General features: G+C 40.8%; 2 protein-coding genes across 4 annotated transcripts in view; one reads left to right on the plus strand and one right to left on the minus strand.

Moving 5' to 3' along the window:
- Positions 1–18,805, plus strand: part of LOC311020493 (bone morphogenetic protein receptor type-1A-like) — a 46,237-nt gene extending 27,432 nt beyond the window's left edge. The window contains exons 3-14 of one of the 3 annotated variants that reach the window (XR_014597905.1): positions 687–1,032; positions 10,802–10,964; positions 11,076–11,178; positions 11,304–11,403; positions 11,493–11,580; positions 11,771–11,906; positions 12,216–12,408; positions 13,338–13,635; positions 14,125–14,300; positions 15,713–15,843; positions 16,081–17,512; positions 17,547–18,805. Coding sequence is in view for 1 of the 3 variants with exons in the window: in XM_084020543.1 (XP_083876669.1) it covers positions 966–1,032; positions 10,802–10,964; positions 11,076–11,178; positions 11,304–11,403; positions 11,493–11,580; positions 11,771–11,906; positions 12,216–12,408; positions 13,338–13,635; positions 14,125–14,300; positions 15,713–15,843; positions 16,081–16,206 (1,581 nt within the window). In the remaining 2 variants the exon portion in view is untranslated. Of the gene's footprint in view, positions 1–686; positions 1,033–10,801; positions 10,965–11,075; positions 11,179–11,303; positions 11,404–11,492; positions 11,581–11,770; positions 11,907–12,215; positions 12,409–13,337; positions 13,636–14,124; positions 14,301–15,712; positions 15,844–16,080 lie in introns of all 3 variants that reach the window. The other 2 variants (XR_014597906.1, XM_084020543.1) reach the window with 2 other exon arrangements.
- Positions 18,806–20,309: 1,504 nt separating this feature from the next.
- Positions 20,310–22,704, minus strand: rps27a (ribosomal protein S27a). The gene is made up of 6 exons (XM_084020545.1): positions 22,630–22,704; positions 22,456–22,520; positions 21,993–22,047; positions 21,112–21,197; positions 20,838–20,969; positions 20,310–20,509 (listed from the first exon to the last, which is right to left on the minus strand). Exons 2-6 carry the CDS (start codon positions 22,501–22,503, stop codon positions 20,360–20,362), a joined length of 471 nt encoding a protein of 156 aa, XP_083876671.1. The 5' UTR covers positions 22,504–22,520; positions 22,630–22,704; the 3' UTR covers positions 20,310–20,359.
- Positions 22,705–22,825: the final 121 nt, after the last annotated feature.

Here is a 22,825-nt window from a genome sequence, read left to right on the forward strand (position 1 = left end):
CAAGAAGGGTCTGGATACCCTCAGTACGGTGGTTTCAAGCTAGATTTGGTCCTCACAAAGATTGCAATAGAAGCCCACAAATACATCCACTCATTCTGTAATTTGGCACTCTTTTGTGCGTGTGTGCGTATGTGCATGTGTGTCTTTTGTTCTCGGCCTTCTCAGCCAGAGATGTGTGAAAAGTGGGTCCCAGGTCGGCCCTCTTTGTCCCCCCGGGCAAATGAAAAGTGACGGACACCGGCCACGCATCACCACTAATTCACTCGCACACATACACACATCCCTCCATCCCTCTCGGCTTCCACTAATTGCGACATGCCGTTATCAGCGCTGCATAGGGCCAGCGCCTGCAATTTGCAGGACATCTCTTGGACAAATGATTCGGTAGTTAGTTGGACTGTCAGATGCCAGCACTGGGCCGGCTGGGGTCACTGGGTCACAGCGCACAGAAGATAAGGGGGATAGAGAGGGAGTGAGCCGGAGCCCAACCAAACCAATCACTTGTTAAAAGATTAAAATGAAGAAATTACTGTCATTGAATGAATGCCTACTACCCTAAATATTGAGTCAAATCTTATTTTGTCTTTTTTGTTGCATGATTGAACACAGTGCAATGCGGGACAACTGAACTCCACTATTCAGCTGATGTTGGACTCAATTTAAATCTGTGTCTTCTTCTTCTTCAGGGTTTTGGACTCAAAGAGCCAGTGAGACAGAAGATAATCTGATATTGTGATATTGCCCTCCTGTCATCTCCCGTCTGCATCCCTCCTGCTCGTCCTCCTGCTGGCCATCCTCTCTCCAAGGCCTTGTCTCGCTGACTGGAGAACCACACTCCAGCACTTCCCTCAACTCCTGCTGTGGATTAAATACTTTTACCTGCTGATCTGAAAGCTCCTGATTACAGAGCACGGCCCGATCTGGGCCCAGTTCTGGTCCGGTCTCAGTCCAGTCTCTGCTGCAGGATGTCAGGTTTACCGTTCTGTCTGGCTGTGATGGCCGCCGCTTTGCTGCTGACCCACCGAACTGATGGTAAGACATTTAGAATCACTCCTCTACTTTTTCAATTGTTCACTCAAACTGATTCCAGGGTAAGAAACACTTGTTCTTTATATTCAGCTTTTGATTTTTAAAAAGTAACATAAAATAATTTAAAAGTCACTACTCATGGCTCTGCATATGATATGCAGATGGGGTGACAAGAAGCTCGCGGGATTAGGGAGCATATAAAAAACTGCTTGCATAACCATCAGGGATCCTGCTCGTTTTGGAAACAAGATTTCAGTTGAAGACGCTTGGAAAATAAGAGAAAAAATTCAATGTCCGGGAAATTATTTCAGCATTCTCCTATTTCCTTTAGCTGGGAATGAACTACTAGGCTATCTATCAGTGCTTGATTTGACGACCCATTGAATAATGTTAAACTGGTTAGCATGTTTCGTTCAGTTCCCAAAGTTGACTTGCTTGCTAGCTTGCTTTGCCTGCAAAGTTTTAAGGTTTGTGATTCAATCCTGCCTTGGTTCAATGGTTTCCAATATGTTTTGGTCTTGTTGAGAGATTTGGGTAATAGTGAATGGGAAGCTGGGGGTCAAAACAATGAATGGGAGCCCAAAACACCAGCTAAGTACCAGCTTACAGTTCTTTTCATACTTTGCTATTATTGTCTCTTCAAACTTCAAAATTATCTCTCGAAAACAGTGGGAACTTTGACTTAGACCTTCATGAACTTTGACCCTCACACAAGAAAGCAGTGGTACACAATTTAAGCAGTTTGGCAGATGATCGGTGATTGGCTTGTTTTAATGAGATTTGTGATTGAGCGAAGCGTTTTGATTTGGAGGAAGAAGAGAGTCTCCAGGTGACACTGTACACTAGCATGTTGTACAACATGCATGGTTTCCCTGTGCAATCTCTTTGAATGTAGTGCTTTCATGTGCACATAAAGATAAGACAAATGAGTATGAGCAATAGATGAATGGATTACTAATCATAAACACCTAATGGATTTAATGGCCCTAAAAGCTTTTAGAAAAAAGTCCTTTAGTTCAACCTACAGAGAGTACAGACTCAAGAGGCTTGATTCACGTTTACAGTTTTTTTTTTTTTTTTAAAGGCAGCAGCTCCAGGTGTAAATAAAAGTCTGCCACAGTTGGATCTGTTCATCACTTAAGATCAAAACCTTCAGAATAGCTGATGTTCGTAGTTTATGAAGGTTTGTGAACCATGTTTTACTGCCAGGGAGGATACACAGTGAAAATGAGACTGAATCGTCTGTCAAATAGCCCAAACTTTCCACTGTTCTACTTTAATGGATTACCTTGACAAGCAACACAAACGTGAGATGTACCTCCTGCTTTAATGGATTTCCAGACAATATGGTAGTTTTCTCTTCGTTGTGATTAATCGATCAGAAGTCATTTATATTACAGGACTGCTGGATCTTTGAAATACATGAAAATCAACTTCCACACAGATGAGATGCATACTCTTGGTTACTTCTATCCCTTTAGGGTGCAGCACAAAACATACATGCGCAACAATTTAATTTCAGTTGACCAATCAACCGGTTTGGATCATTAATAGGACACGGTGTTGCCGTAGACAATAATTCTCCACTTCATGAAAACACTTTCAACTCATTATTCTGGCAAGAGGGTCAGAAAATGTGGGTTGATTTTACAGCAAGCTGACAAGTCTTATCTGACTAATGTATTTCTCCCCACAAAAGTTATTTCTAGAATATATGATGCACCTCCTCAGCTCTTGTAGGCCTTTTATCAATTCAATATCGTCCATCCTCTAATGTAATTAGAAATTAAATGAAATTGTGCTTGAAGACTTACAACAAGCACAATTTCTCACCTTTTCTCAGATTTATCCTCCCTGATGGTTGTTTTGCCTTTAACCATGGAGGCTGTTTCAGATGCTAAGTTACTCATTAACCTTTTACTTTGTTTTCAGTTAGATAAGCAGTACATTAACATAAAGTCATTATGCCACTCCTCTGTAACCCACCCCGTCCCTGTGCACACAATTCTTTATCCAGAGGTCTTTTGTTAAAGATGATTAAGTGTCAATTGGCTGATAACGGGGAGACTTAGGGAATTAACCTGTGGAAACAATAGAGAATACTCTAAAACAAAAACTGATCCAGTCAAACATTTTCACTCCTCCTCGAGGTTTTTGAACTTTGCCTTATTTTCTCCTTGAAGTACAATTTTTGTCCTCATCTCTCAATGGACAATGATAGCAAAGTAAAGTACAACACAGGTTAAAAAATAATAATAAAACAGCAAGTTTGAGGAAAGGTTGACAACTCGTTTCATCGTCTTCCCTTTTGCCCGCTGTAGTGGGAGGGAACAAGAGAAAACACTGCAGCTATGGACATTAGAAAAGGTCACCTTCTGACCTACAAACATACACAGAGTCTGCTGATAAGAGCAGGGCACTGCTCAGCTGAGTGTCACTGACTGTGATTGACTCAGACACACAAACACAGTTATCTGGGAAGGAAAAGGAGAGACCCTTTCTGTCGTCTTATCAGACTTTTTCCACTCTGTTATTCACATTTTCACCTGCGACCGTCGGCTCCAGTTATTCTGTGTCAAATGTTCGTTTTCTTCGAGTCGTCTGAAAAATGCATCCCCAAACAGCTTTCACGCTGAAAGAATATGATCAGTTTGTTCGTTTTTAGCCCTCTGAAACTCTCCCTCTATCCCGTCCACCACGCCTCCCTGCAGGAAGCTGTTGAACTGATTGTTGCCGCTCTCACTTCCTCTTTGCACATTAACTGTTTCCTGTATGGCGCTGTAAGAGTTGTCAGCGGCGCTAAATGCTCCAAACAGCCATTGTTCTCCGGAAATATCCTTCAGTCCCTCTGGAGACATAGTCACCCTTTGAAACAGTGTTTATTTCCCCTCTCTGGATCTTTTCTGCCACTGAGACATGGAGTTGCGGTTGATTTCAGACAGAATCTGATTTTTATTTTTTAAACCAGACCAATGAGATATGATGTGAGCTGCAGCTAACAATTACTAATACATAAAATACATATGTATTTTATTTTTACTGCTAATTGATTAAAGGTGCTAAATTCTTTATCCAAAGCATTGATATGGCAGCATCCAACTATTTTAAAGATGTACTACTTTGTAAAGATATATTGGAGAAATGTCTATTAGCAGATAATGAAATTCCTGTCCCTTATGGCCAAGACATGATAGGCCTTCAAAATAAGAGCAAAACATAAGTAAGATGGCGTCAGCACTGCCACTGTTGAAAAAACGAAGTAAATTACTCTACAATGGTGGATGGACATTTTTTTTGTGATGCAGTAGCTGTGCTGAAGGGCAGAGAGGTGACATAATTGTTGTTGGATGTTGTATTAGGAGGTGGGTTTGACAACCGTTGCATGGATCATGTTTTGTAATCGTCAGCTGTGTGCCGTCCTCTCCTGTTGACCTGCAGATAAAACTAGCCTCTCTGTCCAGATCCTCAGTCTGACTGTAGACACTAGGGAAGCAACGGTTCTCAATATAATATTGAACCGTACGGTCCACATGTACGGTTCAATACACACTTGTGAATTGAGGTATTTTCGGTTTTGCAATACAATTTTGCTTAATTTGACGTTTCTATCCTTGTATTTCTCTCTGAATTGGCTATGTCGGAGCTTTAGAGGAGCACTTGAACGCAACATGTGTTCACGCGCTGCGATGGAGAAACGCCTCCCTGTCGAGTAAATATCCAATGTCCTGGAAGGACGGCTGAGCAGGTAACAACGTCAGTTAAAAACGGTTGTCTCTCGTTGATGCCTTCCAACAAGCCGATTCTACCGGTGCAGAAAACACGAGAACAGAACGAGTGCAGTGGGACTTTTATTATTAAAGATTTGCAGCCCTTTCCCGTATTTGGGGGCTTCCGTCACCGAATCAAAACGCTCGATCCGCGCTACACTTTTCAGCACTAACGTAATTCCCGACTTCTATAAAACAACAGAAAGGAATTGAAGTGGAACTAGCTAAAGCACAGAGCCGAGCACTGACCCGGATAGTTGGACCTCTCAGGCAACAGAGAGTTATCTCACTGTGTCGTTCCGCTAAATGTCGAGTGGAGATGAAGAGCAGTACTCCAAACCTGTTCACTGTATGAAAGTCATACATAGGCTACCGAATTACAGATCTTTTTATTTAAATCGGTGACTTTATGTTTACAGGTATATTTATTTAAAACAGTGACTTTGTTTTAAATAGTGGTGGCCATAGATTCACTTTTTAAATCTAGATTAATCTCACTGTAATCTTGGAATTAATCTAGATTAAAATGGCTCATTTGAATTCTGCCGAAGGCATTCATAATATGTGTGTGCTACCTAAATAATGACCAACTAACTAATTCCACATTGCACAAGGTACAAACAACCTTAGTCTTCTCGAGGTTTCCGTTGGGAAGCTTCTTAAATAATTTTCCCTGAAGCAAACCTTCATAGCTGCATCCATGTCAGCTCGTCACGTTTGATGTGGTCATTTCACAGTAGGCATACACAGGTTCCAAGTCTGACTCGTTCTCGCCCCCTACAGTGCAATTCAGCCAGGTATACATCCGCGCTAAATGAAAGTGAAAGTCATCATAGCTTGCTTAGTATAGACCCAGCTCCCAACCCAACTTTGAGAATAGATTAATGGCGATATTTTTTGTATCGCCCGATAAGAGTCTCGCGTTAACGCAGCACGTTAACACCGATAACGGCCCACCACCAGTTTTAAATATGTACATATTTCATTTATGTACATTTGACATTTTTTACCCCCTTTTACCCTATACCAGTCGTCAAGGCTAAGGAGCACTTTTGCATTTGGAAAAAAAAATAAAAAAATGTTTTTACATATTTATTTATTTGTATTATACAATAAACTTCAATGTGTCTGAATGTAAAAAAAAATAAGCTTATAAGCAAAATAGAGAAATCATTTTTGAATATATAAATAGCAATTTTTTTCTCCTTGGGCACAAAATGTGTACCGAAACAGAACCGAAACCGTAACCCAAGAAGCAAGGTACGTATTGAACCGTGGGCTAACTGTATTGTTGCATACCTAGTAGGCACCAAACAAATCAGAATCTCCCCTCTCAACTCTCAACAGTTGAGATTGTGTGCTGATATTTAGGATTTTGATTTGGATCATTTAAATGTCAACGAGGTTCCACAGAAAAGGTTGTTTAAAACATATTAACACATGTTGCTTTACCAATCCTCAGAAACCCTGTTGGTCCTTTAAGTATTGATCTAATCAGAATAAACATGTAATATATCAGCCAAATAAACATTTTTGGCAGTATGAGCGCCCCACTGTAAATACTTAACTTACTAACTATGCAATATGGAGACTGGAGTATTGAAGGAGCACTTCATGCTCATTCACCTATAGAATAATTTAAACTGAGCACTGAACATCTTTGCAGAAAACATTCAACCAGGGATTTCTGTCATTAAATTACGCTTCCATATCATTTATCTTTATTGAATCAGGAATTGATTCTGGATCACCGCTGTGTTATCTGGCCAGCTCAGCCTGAGGGCCAGTTTGTCCCTCTTTGCTTTGTCATCTCATACACTTGCCCCTTCTCTCCTCGCCCGTTTCCAAGGTCGGAGGAGGGAGTGGAGCCGAGCGAGGTGACACTGATCATCGGGTTTCAGTGCGGTTGACAGATGAGCTGTCCTCTCTTTCCTCCCTCTTCTCTTCTTTGTCATCCGTTTGCTCGAGCAGCAGTCGTCGCTCACAAGTGTTGGTGACTAGTCAGAGATGGTTCATTAAGTTTAAATTAATTTCACGTAAAAAAAAACACATTATGTTAAAATGTTTACATGTACAATTCTGCTGATGCACATGGGAAACTGTCCTCAACCAGCTCCTGACGACAGCGATATTTCCAAAACATTGTTTAACCTTCTGTGAAGTTTGAATTGAAAACTTGTTTTAAAAGGTGGCTTGGTGTTGTTGGTCACATACCAACACTTTTTTCAATACCGAATTTAAATATATATATTTTTTCAGCCAAAGTTCTCAACTGTTGTATAAAAACAAGTGGACTTTAAAAAAAAAAACAGATTTCCTAATTATACACCCCCGTCCTCAGCCCTGCAGATAAGTTGCATGTGTTTACAGATAATTTGTTTGTTTTACTGCGCATGCTGTACCAGGCGGGTGGAGTTTATCACCTCAGGGCAGTTCAGAATGAGTTTGGTCCGTTTCCAACACCGAGAAGGAAACAATGACTTTAAGATACTCTTTGACCCGCCTCTCCTTAATACGCACTCTTAAAAACAGAAACTGGGACGGGCGAGGAGATAAAACAAGTGCGCTCTGGCCTGCTTTTATCAGAAGCTCGGCCATATTGACTTATTAATTATTAATAATTATATAATTAATAATGGTACAACACGCACAGGGGACCTTTTTCTACTGAAAACTTATACTTTCCTGATAATAGTCAGATACTTTCACTGAAACATTCTAAATGCAGGACTTATTTTTGCAGTGTGGTATTTGGTCTTTTACTGAAGTAAAACATCTGAATACTTCCTCCACCACTGCTTTTTCCTGAAGAGAGGACAGAACTATTTATAGACTGATTTATTTATTTATTAAAGTGATGTTTCTTGTTATGTGAATTGTTTTTTCCTTAATTTCTTACTGTGTGGGTATTGATTGAGTTTGATCATCTTTATTCCTCTGCGTATTTTCAGTCAGTGAGTCATTGTTTACTAACTCCCTGTCGTAAAGTTTCTCTGCATGAGAGAAGCTAACTCTGTCTGCAGACCACACCGACTGCTTCATCCCAGTACTGAGCGCCCGCTTTTAGCAACTGGGACATGGCAGGAGTTAAAACAAGCCCAAGTCTGCTTTAACCCACATTCCTTCCGTTGTACTTTCATCCATATATCTTATTAATTTCTCCTTCCGTGTTGAAGTTATTATATTTAATAAGTAAGTTTGTTCTTTTGTTATCAACATTGTAACTACTGTATTTTTTATTTATTAGATTATGATTTAATCTAACTATTGTTTGCGTTATTGATTAATCTGCGGATTCGTTTTCAGATTCTTCTTTTTTTTGTATATAAAATGTTCAAAAACCATAAAATGGCCAGATCGAGCCCAGGCTGACATCTTCAGATGTTGTTTTGTTCAACCAAAAGTACCAAACCTAAAGATAATAAATTACATATGTAAACATGTTACAAAGAATAGCAACACAATCATTTTAGAAGCTGTGACCAGAGAAGGAAACTATTAGATTATCAAAACAGCTAACAGCAATTTTTGTTTTGATCAAATTCACATTCCTTTAGTTTGATCGACTTTAATACGCTACATATTTGCAGACAGTGAGTCATCGTTGACTAATTTGTGGTCGTAAAGTTTCTCTGCATGAGAGGAGAGCAGCTAACTTTGTGTCTACGGGCCACACGACTGCTTCAACCCAAAAAGTGAGCATTCATGTTCACCCTTTCCTCCAGCAGGTCAGGTGTTTAAAACCAGTGGGGACAGCAGCTGACAGATCAGTGTTTAATCAATCTGCTGCGGCTGCTGCTGTGTAAATAAACAGTTGGTCTGAAACAGTGCTGTGACTTTAAGAGTCTGATTACCCAGCGTGCTCTCTGCCAGACCTCAGTCTCCACTCTGACTGCCGGTACAATTAAGCACACATGTGGATGGAGACAGACACAAGAGCAGCCATTTCCAGCCTCAGCACACCCACCATCCCTTTACTTCTCCTTCCTCCTCACTCCAGTCACTCATAACCTTTTGTGCCAAACAGAGCTGCCCTAGTCTGAGAGGTAGGCAGTCAGAAACTGAAGAGTGTGTGTGTGTGTGTTACATAATACTGACTGTTGTAAAAATAATCAATAACGGTTGTCTCTGGCTCGAATCCTTCTGTCCGCCGGCTTGACCCTTGTGAGTAGATTGTGGAAGCTGTGATGAGCGTTCAGAGACGAGAGTGACAAGAAGCTCAAGTAGAGTCAAAGTGTTTAAGTTTAATGAAACATACAGGTGAATACATGAGAAACATGTCGAATAAAACCCTAGTTTAGTGCCCTTCCAGTTTACATTACTTTTTTTTTCACAATATTTGTGTTTTCCATTTGAACTTTGATGTATGTGTTTTACATTTTAAGTACATTTTGACATCAGAAAAAGTGGTTAAACAGCAGCATAGGCATAGTTTTCTGCAGTTTGTCTGTTTAAGTGCTGTGAAGCAAACTTACTGTCGTTATAACATTATTATAATACTTTTATAATGGGGAAACCCTGCTTTCCATAAATTCCATTCACATAAGTCTACAATATCTCGCTTTTTACAGCAGATTCTGTTTTTTCATCAAAATTCTCTCTGTATTTTCCATGCTGAAATCGTAGGGCCCTAATTATATGACAAAAGCATCTGTGCAAAGGAGAGCAGGAAAAGGAATGTAATAGATGCCCTCAACACTGACTTATTGATTTAACTAGTTAGTGACTTAATTATGTACTGACTGGTGGACGTCCTTACTTAGTTAGTTAATTGTATTTACATACTTACATGGTAGATTTTGTGATGTTTTATAAATGCTTTGTTTTTTCTGTAAGCACTGAAAAACCCAGCTGAAGTTTTAAACATTTAAGTAAAAGCTAATGAAGCTAACTTCTCGTGTGTAGATGTAAAAACCGCTTCATTTGGATGGTGGGCTGACCGTGGACGGCAGGTTTTAATGTGCCGACTCAACTCTGTCAGGCAGCTAATCAGAATCATGCCGTTTTCTTCTTCTTATCTTTTTCTCTCTTTTTTTCCGAGTCTACGTTCCAGTCTTCAGAATCACAGTAGATGTAAAGAAAGAGGCAGACAGACAGACAGACAGACAGGCAGACAGACTGTTGCTGTGGCTACCAGGCGGCTTAAAGTGTAGCTGTGCAGGTAGTTCATGTCCAGACATGTCACCATGCATGTCTGTACACCACAAGAGTGTTTTTTGCTTTGGGCTTAAAGAGAGAGGAGAGACGAGAAGTTGATGTAAAACAAATACGAGGTAAAGGAATGAAGGGAGTAAAGGAGGGAGGAGAGAAGAGAGGGATTAAAGGAGGACTGCAGATAAACATAGGATGTTTAAGATTGACTGATAAGACAGGGACGAACAGAGCTGCATGAGACAGCAGAGGGATGGAGGGATTAAGACTTGACCTCCTCCCTCTCTGACCTGTCTTTACCTTTTCTATTCTATTGATCCCGTCTGATAAAGCTGAATCGAGCTGTCTGTTGACAGAAGATTTATCAACTGACAAACTGGTACTGGCTGCTTCAATGTGCCTATTTTCTACCTTTCTCTGTTTGGTATGATTTATAAATTAAATATAAATGATCCATATCTGCTTTTTTTCACAATTTCAGTGAAGTCAAAAATTCCTAAAATGTAGAGATTATGATGGGACACATTAACAGTTGTTGGTGCAGTATAAATAGCCTGTTGCCCTAATATGGAGCTCATTCTCCTCCTCCTCCTCCTGCTGTTGTCCTGCTGATAGAGGAGGAATGTTTCAACAACAGCAGGAGTCACTCTGATAAATCTGACCTGAAGTCTATTCTCCAAGCTCACCCCCGAGTTTGGGTTTAAAACTTAAATTAAGGTTCTTTAATTAGATTAAATTGTGTCTCCTTCTTTTCCAGTAATGCTGAAGAATTCAGTATATTTCCTTATTGAAAACATTCAATAAAACTCCCTCACTTTAAACCTGGTTCTGACTGGTAATGCTTCTCTTTCCAGCTGCAGGTCAGAACCCGGACCACGTCCTACAGGGAACGGGGGTGAAACTCGAGGCTCGGCGGCCCGGTGAGGACTCGACCATTGCGCCTGAAGACGCCGCCCGTTTTCTAAGCTGCTACTGCTCCGGGCACTGTCCTGAAGACGCCACCAACAACACCTGCCAGTGAGTAGAGACCGTAGAGAAGAAAACAATACGCCTCTGGTAGAAGAGGCTAGAATAGCAGCTGAATAGCCACATATGTTTGTTTTGATCCACACGACTGATCTTCCTCAGGACCAACGGTCAGTGTTTCGCCATCATCGAGGAGGATGAGCACGGCGAGGCCAGCCTCACCTCTGGCTGCATGAAGTATGAAGGCTCACACTTCCAGTGCAAGGTACACACACACACACACACACACACACACACACACACACACACACACACACACACTGCTCCTGTCAGGTGGGAGAGAGAAGACTGGAAGTCTTGATTGATCATGTGATTTGTTTTGATTGACAGGACTCACCCAATGCTCAGACCAGGAGGACCATTGAGTGCTGCAACACCGACTTCTGCAACAGAGACCTGCAGCCCACGCTCCCCCCTCAGGCTCCTCCCGGTAACATTCAAACTCCCCACCTGTGAGAGATTGAGTTGTTTCTCAGATTAATTCATACTTGAGTTAACAGCCAGTGTTTTGTTTTCCAGAAGGCAGCCCCCACTGGCTAGCCTTCCTCATCTCCATGACGGTCTGCTGCTGCACTCTGATCTGTGTCACCGTGGTCTGTTACTACAGGTAGGACAGCATCCTCAGCACCTTAAAGACCTCAAAGGATCTAAAAGGCCCTGACTGTCACATTTTCTGACGTGTAATCCATGAAACGTTTAATAAACAGGACTGCTTAGCTGTAGTCTCTTTGGTTCAAGTGGCTGTTGGTTGCAGTAAACTGTTATTCTGTGTTAAGTGATATAATTCTATGTGACAGGTATAAGTGGCAGAATGAGCGTCAGCGATATCACAAGGATCTGGAGCAGGAGGTCTTCATCCCTGCTGGAGAGTCACTCAAAGACCTCATACATCAGTCACAGAGCTCTGGTAGCGGCTCTGGGCTCCCCCTGCTGGTAGGGACCAGCACTGCACCTGGAGGACACACTTCAATTACACAAACTAATGCATTTTATTGATGCAAATGTAATACATTGGAGAGACTTATGTGTTGATAACTGCCGAAAAATGTTTGATTAAATGAAATTTAGAATAATAACGTGTAATTTGTATGCAAGTTTCTTCAGAACGTAGACTCTAAAGAAGTTTCAACTTGTACATTACAGTGTGTCACACCTGCTTTCAGTTCATACCTGATATAAAACACTCATCATTAAACATCCTGTCTCTCCTCCACTGTTTGCCTTCTTCTCTCGGCTGCTCAGGTTCAACGGACCATCGCCAAGCAGATCCAGATGGTGCGTCAGATCGGTAAAGGGAGGTACGGCGAGGTGTGGCTGGGCCGCTGGAGGGGAGAGAAGGTGGCTGTCAAGGTTTTCTTCACCCGAGAGGAAGCCAGCTGGTTCAGAGAGACGGAGATCTACCAGACGGTCCTGATGAGACACGAAAACATCCTCGGTACAAAATCCCATCCATCTCTTGTACTTTACTTAATACGACGGGTTCTTTAAAACCCAGACAGGTAGAAAAGGTAAAACGTGGATATAAGAACGTAAACATGTAGTTGTTTTTGAAACATTGCAAAGCTATCGTTTCAAATGCAAACATCAGCCTGGAAATCTGAGCTGTGAGCTCAGAGCCACATACGAAGACTGCAGGACTCCAGGATCGATCAATACCTCGATTGATTTTTAATTTGGTTGATGATTTAAACTAATAACGGCGAGCCTGACGTCTGTCAGACTGATGAGACACGACGGCGACACGCTGTTAAACAGAGACAGACGGTCCTTTGATGTACTGAAGATGTACTAATACGTTTACAGAGTGTGTGTGTGTGTGTGTGTGTGTGTGGGTGTGGGTGTGGGTGTGGGGGTGTGTGCTGAGCATGATGATCTATGTATAATAATAATAATACATAGATTTAATGCAACCTAGGGTACTTCATTAAACACATTGACAAAAGTGGCAAACAAAACATCAAATGAATTCTGGTAAAAAGGTAAAGTGAGCTATAAATAAACTTTCAGTAAGATGCAATAAAATCAATGCTACAGACGACTTAAAAGCTCAATTAAATGGTGAGTCTTAAGATGTTTCTTTTAGGGAATTTACAGAAGTTGTATGGCAGATATGTCTGTATATTAATAAAGTAATAGTAATGCCAATAATAACTTGGCAGTTTGGGGATTTATTTTCTTTTTTGATGTATTTATTTTTTCTAAAACATACGTGCTTGAACACTTAATCACATATTTCTGTCGGAGGAAATCAAACACCACTTGTCTTTAACGAAAGTACTGGATGAACTGGATATAGTTTCTTGCCGTTTGTTTTCATCATTGAAGATTTGACCTGTCAATCATCTCTCTATCTCCGTCTTGCAGGCTTCATCGCAGCCGACATTAAAGGCACCGGCGCCTTCACACAGCTCTTCCTCATCACCGACTACCACGAGAATGGTTCTCTGTACGACTACCTGAAGCTGACCACGCTGGACACGCAGACTCTGCTGCGGCTGGCGTACTCCGCCGCCTGCGGCCTCTGTCACCTGCACACGGAGATCTACGGCACGCAGGGCAAGCCCGCCATCGCCCACCGAGACCTGAAGAGCAAGAACATCCTGATCAAGAAGAATGGCGCCTGCTGCATCGCTGACCTCGGCCTTGCCGTCAAATTCAACAGGTACGCCCACAGCTCTGTCACAGCACGTTGTTATCTACGTGTTGTTGGGTTGCTGAGGATTTATTTTGTGTAGTTTGTGTTAGAGGTGTAACGGTACACCAATGTCACAGTTGGGTTCATATCATCATATTGGGATCCGTTTGTTTTCATTTGAACAGACACGTCTAGGTACAAAGACAGACATACTCTCCTACTATGGACTGAGGGAGCATTTTGACCACGAGCAACTTTTTATGATAATAAAAGCAATTATGTGTGACACGACACCAAAATGTAACCGGTCACAAGAAGCTATGAAACTGAAAATGGTCTCACCTTTAAAATCTCTTCCGAAAAATGAAAACAAAAGTGCACCTGCGGCTAATTTGTTTTTTTCTTCACTTTTCATGAACAAAAGATAGTTTAAAATGATTTATCTTAACATTATTGCACATGAGTTTGCTGTGTAAGCTACAATGACCGACAGCACGCTTGTTTGCGTCTCCACAGCGACACTAATGAGGTTGACGTCCCTCTGAGCACCCGGGTGGGGACGAGACGATACATGGCCCCCGAGGTCCTGGATGAGAGCCTCAACAAGAACCACTTCCAGGCTTACATCATGGCCGACATGTACAGCTACGGCCTCGTCATCTGGGAGATGGCCAGACGCTGCGTCACCGGAGGTACACACACACACACACACACACACACACGTATTTGATTGTATGAGGCTGTACAGGTGTACAGTGGACACTGACTGCATGTCCATATGTATTTGTTTAGGAGGAAAATGAAAACATTAATAGGATTTCAAACTGTTGTGAAGCTGATATTTAATCTAGAAATGCAACAATTAGTCAAACAACAGATGCAACGATTAATTGTTTCTGTCATTTTTCAAGCAAAAGCTTCAGCTTCTCATGTGATGATTTCCAGTTTAGTTTTTTTCTTTGAATATTTAAAGGTTTTAGACTTTTAGTTGGCCAAAACAGGATTTTTATATTTCACGGACTAAATGATTTAATCGGTTGATCGTCTTGAAATATAAAAGAAGTGTGAACAACTTCTCAGAGAATACTTGCCTTGTTTGCTTTAAAAACTACTGAAATTGGTCGATCAACAGAAAAAATAACTGACAACTGTTAATGCTTTCAGTCATTTTTCAAGCAAAAACACCAGAAGTTTTCTGGCTTCAGCCTCTCAGATGTTAAGATTTGCTGTTGGTTTCCTTAATATATGACAGGAGATTTCTCAGGTTTTGGACTTTTAGTTGGACAAAACAAGCTCATTGAATGTTGTGTTTCAGTTATTTTTATGTTATTGCTTGTTTTATGCAACCAAAACAAAAATGTCAAATCATCACATTTCAATTACTGAACCAGAGAATATTTAGTGTTTTGTTTGAAAAACTTAAACCGATCGATTTGTGCAGCTCTAATTGAGAAAATAATTGTCAGAGAGAATAATTGTTACTATCGTCCCTTATTTAGAGTTCCAGCAAATTTCTGTCATTTCTGCCATTGAAGATATTCTATGGTTAGATGCTCGGCTGTACTTGGCCAGTGAAAACATGCAAAGCTTTAATCTTTCTGTGTAAACATCAGCTGTTTCCTGTCTAATGAAATTAGCACAGAACAGAAGTCTGTTAGTGTTTTCATGAAAGTAAGTGGCACCACCTGCTGGTGAAAACATGTTTCTGCAGGCAGTCCAAGACACCTATTGCTATATTTACCACAATCATATTAAAACATTAGTGGGGAAAACATTGTTGCATATTAAAATACTTTATTAAATCAAAGCAGCTCCCAGAAAGAGAATGGCAGCCCGGCCTTAAACAAAACAATGTATTCATAATTAAACACAAAACAGGAAAAAACACGAATAGATTAGTCAATTAACAGAAACAAGTTAATGAATATGTGAATCATCAATCATCAAATTGCTGAATTTTATGTAGAAAACAATAAGGTGATCAAAGTATTCAACAATGAAGATAAGACTAGTTTTTCTCTCATATGGTTTGTAAACTTGACCTTTATATTCTTCTGAAGAGACGCTATGTGAGTAAGAACAGGTCTTTCTTCTCTCTGCTCAGGTATCGTGGAGGACTACCAGCTGCCATACTATGAGATGGTGCCCTCTGACCCGTCTTATGAAGACATGCTGGAGGTGGTTTGTGTTAAAGGGCTGCGGCCAACGGTGTCTAACCGCTGGAACAGTGATGAGGTGAGACTTTACGGAGATTCATCTTCAAATATCTTGTTTTATTCAATCAATGGTCAAAAACCCCAAAGTAAGCTTTTTTATTTTGGCAACTATTTGTTGGTTTATGAGCAAAAATGGGGCTTTGTTTTATCTGCGTGTAGTTAACGTTTCTGGAAGCCACATCCACAGAACGATCATAAAAAGTACGTTTTTCATATTTGCCTTTTCTAACAATGTGTGCTGTCGGTGTTTCTGCAGTGCCTTCGGGCCATGCTGAAGCTGATGTCAGAGTGCTGGGCTCATAACCCCGCCTCCCGCCTGACCATCCTCAGAGTGAAGAAGACGCTTGCCAAGATGGTGGAGTCGCAGGACATCAAGATCTGACCACCCTCATCCTCCTCTTCCTCCTCCTCCTCTCCGTTCCACCTGAACCGTGAACAAGCTCAACCTGACCTGGACCTGATCAGGCTAAGTGCATCCCTCTTCATCAGGAGGAGGAAGAGGAGGAGAGGTTGGGAGATAATAATGGACCCATTTCAGGGCTGAACTGCGAGTCTCCTCCTCCTCCTCCTGCCTCCATCTTCAGTCTGTCTGGAAACAAACATGGAGTACTTCCTCCTCGTCTTCTCTGCCAGGTTTGACGCTTTCTGTGAAAGCCAAACGAGACGATGAAGATAATTTGATGGAGAGAAGAGAAGGGAGGCCCTGCTTTGTTGTGAATGAACATGGAAATACAGTTGTTGTTTTTTTTTAAGACCTGCGTCTCCTTCCTCCACTTCTGCCTGTTTCAAAACGGTGAAAAATGCCATTTTTTTTTTGTTACTTTCTCTTCAGGACTGAGTTCTCCTGCCATATTAAAATATATCGCCGCTCTAAAAAGTAGAGTTAATTATTAAAAGAAAGGTACTATTATAATATGTGAATTTTAATGTGTAAATAAATGTTATCAATAGATGCCGTGCCTACTCATGAGAGGAAAAAAAAAAAAACAGAACACTATGCTGCAGTGGTGTTGACGTCCAGCCGACTCCAGGAGATGATGATGGTGGTGGAGTCGCTATGGAGACGTCTACCGTCCTGTCTGTCCGTCTGTCTACATTTTGTCTCTGTCAGCTGTTTGTCACGAGATTGATCGCTTGTTGTAAGGAGGTTGAGCTGCTCGGGTGGCACAAACAAATCCGATTGGTTGAGTTAAACTGCAGTGGGTGGAGCCAAACTGACCTGAGTCCCTCCCCTTCCAGTGTCCCCTATGGGACCTAGTTTCGCAAAATATTACTGTTGGAATTGTGCTATAAATTATGCGTATGATGTTTAATAAGTTAGGAGATCATTTTGCCGAGAGGTCAAGAAAGTCAGGAGTACTTTTGTGTGAAGCCGCTCAGTGAACTGTACTACTTATAGGTCACCAACTAGCTAGTTGGGTAACCTCTCTACGTTTTATGCACAAACTTAAAGGTTGTATCAGCGATTCTGGTTGCCCTCACTTCCGTTGCGAGATCCAAAACAAACAGAGCCAGCTAGCCCCTCCCTCCCGTGTTTTTGACGGCCTGCTTATGGGGCGGGCAGCTAGCGGATCGTGAGGTAAAAACAGATGAATGTGATCATTTATGTTTCGGCCCAGAATCGCTGATACAACCTTTAAGTTCTCTTCGCTGGCGGGAAGCGTAAGAACGAGCGAGACCTGTTTCTGGTGCGAGTACATCCCAGTAAGAAACACATCCCAGTAAGAAACACATCCCAGTAAGAAACACACAGGCAGAAAGCACCACTTTTGGATGTGTCGTTTTTCTAATTTTGTATTTCACAGTCCAGCAGTTTTACGACAAACTCCAACTTTATTGACTAAAAGTTATACTTTAAATTGTCAGTCATCTTATGTGTAGTTCATTGCACCTTTCATACTTTGCCTCTCTATCCTGAACAAGGACTGCAGAAATGTGTAAAAATTGAAATAGGTTTTCACATTTTTGTGTTTTAGAACTCAGATTTATCTGTCCAAGCCTTCTGTGCAAACCGTTAAAACAGAAGAAAATAAAAATGCGTAACAAAAGATATAATACAGGAACAATAAATAAAAATACAGGTATCCAAAATAAAATGTATTATAGAAACACAAACATGTATTCATATAAAAAATAGAAGTTTGTGTGTTCCTTCATGATAATTAATTCATGTGAAAAAAGAAAACAAACAATCACTCAGTTAATCAAAAATGTCCGTGTGGCTCCTCCTCAGGTTTCACTCATCCAATCAAATATTTTCTGACTTCAGATTGATTTATTCCAAAATGAGATCCAATGGGACTTCATGCTACGGCATCAAATCATAATTTCAGTTGCAGTTTTGGACAAAACGTTCCCTTATGCCGTTTTTATTTGGGAAACAAGCCCAGAATGTGTTTAGCCCAGCTGAGCACAAAGACTGGAGGCAGGGAGAAAGTGGTATTCTAGCAGCACCATGAAAGGAAATGTTTCTACAAATATGTCAGTTATGTTTTTATCTGGTTTATTGAACAGGTGTACAACCAGACATATAAAATGGAGCTAGGCTAGCATTTTTTGTGCTATTTGTGCTAAGCTAAGTTTAGGACCCCTGGTCCTCTCTCTGTTCTGCACAGAGATTTACCTAGAAAAGTTTGGCCTGCTCCTTTAAACGGTTAAGTGTTGGTTGTCTCTCCCCAGCAGCAGGATGACATGCACATGTTGGCTTGGTGTGCACGTGTATGTGTGAATGAAGCCAACCGTTGGCATTTAAGAGCAGTAACTTTAGTGTTTTTCTCTGTATTAAATATGCAAGAAAGCTCCCCGTATAGGATTAATCTCTAATATGTAAATCTGTAATGTTTTTGTTTTGGTGTTGTTGTTGTTGTTTTGTACAGCATCTGGTTCGGTGCCTTATGAGTTTACCAAGGAAATGAAAACTCTGTATACAGTCTGTCCAATGTAACGATTTTTAAGTAAATAACCTTATTTTAGTACACAAACTCTTCTTTCATCTGTGTTTTTTGTGTTGCATTGTTTACTTTTTTAATTTGGGGATTGAAAATATGGAAAGAAAGTAATATATTATATATTTATAACTACTAACAAATCTTTAGTTATTTTGTTCAGTAGTTTGACACTTTTTTTGTTGTCATTTATAAAAGTTAGTTAATTCTAGGATCCTAAGACAAATGATATAGTCAGTCAACATTGTGATTTGAAAAAGAAATCTGAACTGATCTTCTGCTGTGACGTTGACTTTGAAAAAAAAATCACAATTTTGATTCCCCATCTCTCAATATTGTCTTCTCATCTGGAGCGGAAGAGTTCATCTCAATCTGACAATTATACACTGCTCAAAAACATTGAGGAAACACTTAAATCACACTTCAGAGTTCTATGATTAAGTTATTCAAGTTGAAAATCTGATTATGTACCATAGGTGCTCAATTGGATTTAGGTCAGGGGAACGTGAGGGCCAGTCAACGGCATCAGTGCCTTTCGTCATCCAGGAACAGCCTACATACTCTGGCCACATGAGCTTTATCCTTCACCAGGAGGAACCCAGGGCCCACTGCACCAGCATTAGGTCTCACAATCACTCACAGGATTTCATCCTGGTACTTACCAGCCGTCAGGGTACCGTTGGCGCTCATGTAGGGCTGTGAAGCCCTCCAAGGATACGCCTCCCCAGACCATCACTGACCCACCACCAAACCAGTCATGCTGGATGAAGTTACAGCAGCATCACCTTCATCTCTAGACGCGTTCATGCCTTTCACGTGTGCTCAGTGTGAATCTACTCATCTATGAGGAGAACAGGGTGCTAATGGCAGAGCTGCCAATTCTGGTCTCTCACAAATGACTACCTGTGAAACCTGATTGGGCTGCAGGTACCGCCTCATGTAGTGACGAGAACACGAGCAGAACACAGAACTACAAAAAAAAAAAGTCAGGAAGGAGCAACTGTCTGTGGCCACCACATTAAAACCTCCCCTTTTGGGGGTTGTCTTGATTTTGCACCCGTTGTCACTTTCATCTGCTCCAAAGCAGGAGAAATCCATACACAATCACTTCTGCTTCCTAAATGAATGATTGACATCTGAAGTTTAACTGACTGTTATATGGTGATGAATAAGTGTTCCCATATTTTTTTTGACCAGTGTATATTAACAGATTCTCAATTTTTACCCATGTGATTTACATGGCAAGTCGTGTTGATTTACCACATTCACTCAAGATGTTTCTTGGCTTACCGTATCTCATTTTGAGTTAATATACCTTTAAAAAGTCCTTTTGATTTGCTTTGTAACTGATATTTAGTCAGTTTTGTCATTCATCAGCGGAACGTGCAATGTTTATTAAATGGGAAGACAAATTTACTTTGGCTTTGACAAATCTGAACTGCAGACAACTAGGAGGCTATAAATGTGAAATAATTTAAAAACCTTTCACATTCTGACAGTTAAACTACCTAAACATTTAAATAAACACACAGCCTTTGAATTTTGTCAAAACATTTTCAACTTTATTGACGCCCGTCAGTCTGTCCCTGTCTACTTGTCCTCAGGCTTGTTGAAGCAGTAGGTGAGGCAGCACTTCCCGCAGTAGTGGCGGTCGAAGTGGCTCGCCATGAAAACGCCAGCACCGCACTCGTCAGCGGGACACTCACGCCTCAGACGATGGATTTTACCATTCTCGTCCACCTGGAGAGATGAAAAAGTTTGTTCAATAAATCTCGTTAAACGTTTTTTTTTCAGCGATCTGACCACATATTTTAAGTTGCGTCTTTGAATTGCTTCCTTGATCAAACGCCCAACTTAGACTGGATCTTCATTAAATCTATTAAGTTGATTTGAGCTGGAATGAAGGTCTGATAAAACTAGGGGTTTTGCATGCAAATCAGAGTGTCTGCTCTCCTCATCACCACAGTCAAAGATCTGACTGCATGTGTGGTTCTTTCAGATAGACAGTTAACAGATGAAGCTGTTGATAGTGAATGACATGAGATTTAAATGATTTAAGTGTCCGTACCTTGTAGTATTTAAGCACAGCAAGCTTGACCTTCTTCCTCTTGTGCTTGTTCTTCTTGGGGGTGGTGTAAGACTTCTTCTTCCTCTTCTTAGCACCACCACGTAGCCTCAGCACCAAGTGCAGGGTGGACTCCTGAAGACAAGAAAGTTGTTATTGTGGTAGAAGTTAGCTTGCGTGGTCAAGTTTCACAACTTGACCACCAACAGATATAATTCAACATTTATAAAAAAGCATGTGAAATCAAAGTTAGATGAGGTTTCCGTCTTCAGCTCACCTTCTGGATGTTGTAGTCGGACAGAGTACGTCCATCCTCCAGCTGCTTTCCAGCGAAGATCAACCTCTGCTGATCAGGAGGGATGCCTGCAGAGAAAAAAACATCACACTGATGAATGAGATAATAGTCCATTTAATTGTTACCACTGCAGTTTCAGAAAAATGGAGGCCAGAGCAGTTTCATGTAAAAAAAAAAAAACACAAGTAACTAAATTGTAACTATGCCACACAATATTTGCTGTTCCCTTCAATTCCCTAAATGTATGACAATATGCTCAATACTCAAATTGAGACTTCTAATTTAACAATGAAATACTAGAAGTTTGACAACTAACCCATCAAACACCTCTGTGAGGGACTTGTGAAAATGTGATCTGCTATATTTCACCCACCCAACTTGTGGCTATAGCCAGCTTCTTGCAGGCCAAAGGTGCTCACTTTGTAGTCCTGAGTTGGATCATCTTGATACATTAGCAACTATTCCAGACTGGGTGAATGTGTCTAGTGAATATCTGGTTAATGTTTGACGCAGCCACAGTGAGTTGGAACAATGTTAAAAAAATATGCTATGCCATTTGTCAAAACAATGGAAACCAGGCAGTCGTTTCCCCATTGCATCTGCATAAAAAAAAAAATGTATGTAGTACTCTTGCTTCAGTAAAAGTACTAATACTACTAGAAATGATGTTACATGCACTGAAATTTATGCTTCACAAAAAGTATGCCATTAATCCGAAAAATGTTACAGTACATGTTCTTCAGATGTGTACTTGATTAAATGCACATTACTACATCCCACCACTTGTTTTATAGTTTTCTACAATAAGGCAGCAGTTAACCGTCACCGAAGTGCTACACAAAACAAATAATTTAGTTACTCACCCTCTTTGTCTTGGATTTTGGCCTTGACATTTTCAATAGTATCTGAAGGCTCAACCTAGGAAAAAGTAAAGAGAAGACGCGTCAGCCATGACACCTTCTTCCGGTCAACGCTGCTTTCACATTTTGGGAAATAAACACTTAACTTATCAGTTAACCGTCATTGTAATATAATCATTTGTAAAGGATTGAGGCGAAACTAGGTCAGTTTATGGTTGCTTCAGTCACACGTGTATACGGTGTTCTACGTAACGGCTAGCTTAGCCACCTAGCTTAAATTATAAGATACAATATACACCATCTATTGGTGTTAAAATACGTTTAAGCACCTCAGCAGCTGATATGGGTAGTAATGGAGTTGATGAAACGTGTAAGCATCTACCTATTTAACAGTAAGAGATGTAAAACTCGGAATAACTGTAACTTCTGAACGCCGCATCCCTCCATCATAGTCCGACTCACTCACCTCGAGGGTTATAGTCTTCCCCGTGAGGGTTTTGACAAAAATCTGCATCCTGGCGTTTTACCCACCTGGACAGGAAAAGCAAAATACGTTGGGATTGTTATTTCTGATTCATTTTGCCGTAAAAATTATCATTTTGTGCTAATAATTCGGTTAAAACACAGAGCACGATCTTACCACAGGTTGACTCCTAATGGCGGATCATGAGAAGAGGGCTTTCGAGAGCGAGCGACGGGGTTTTCTGCCCGAGTTTGCACGGGATGAGTATCCCGTTGACTGTGCCTGGTCAAAAATACGAACAAATATTCGATATCCGCGTCTTTTTGTGAAATGTATCGGTAATACGGTAACTTTGGAAATATGAAACACGGCG

This window comes from Eutrigla gurnardus, assembly GCF_963514095.1.
Source record: "Eutrigla gurnardus genome assembly, chromosome: 11".
Classification (NCBI taxonomy): domain Eukaryota; kingdom Metazoa; phylum Chordata; class Actinopteri; order Perciformes; family Triglidae; genus Eutrigla; species Eutrigla gurnardus.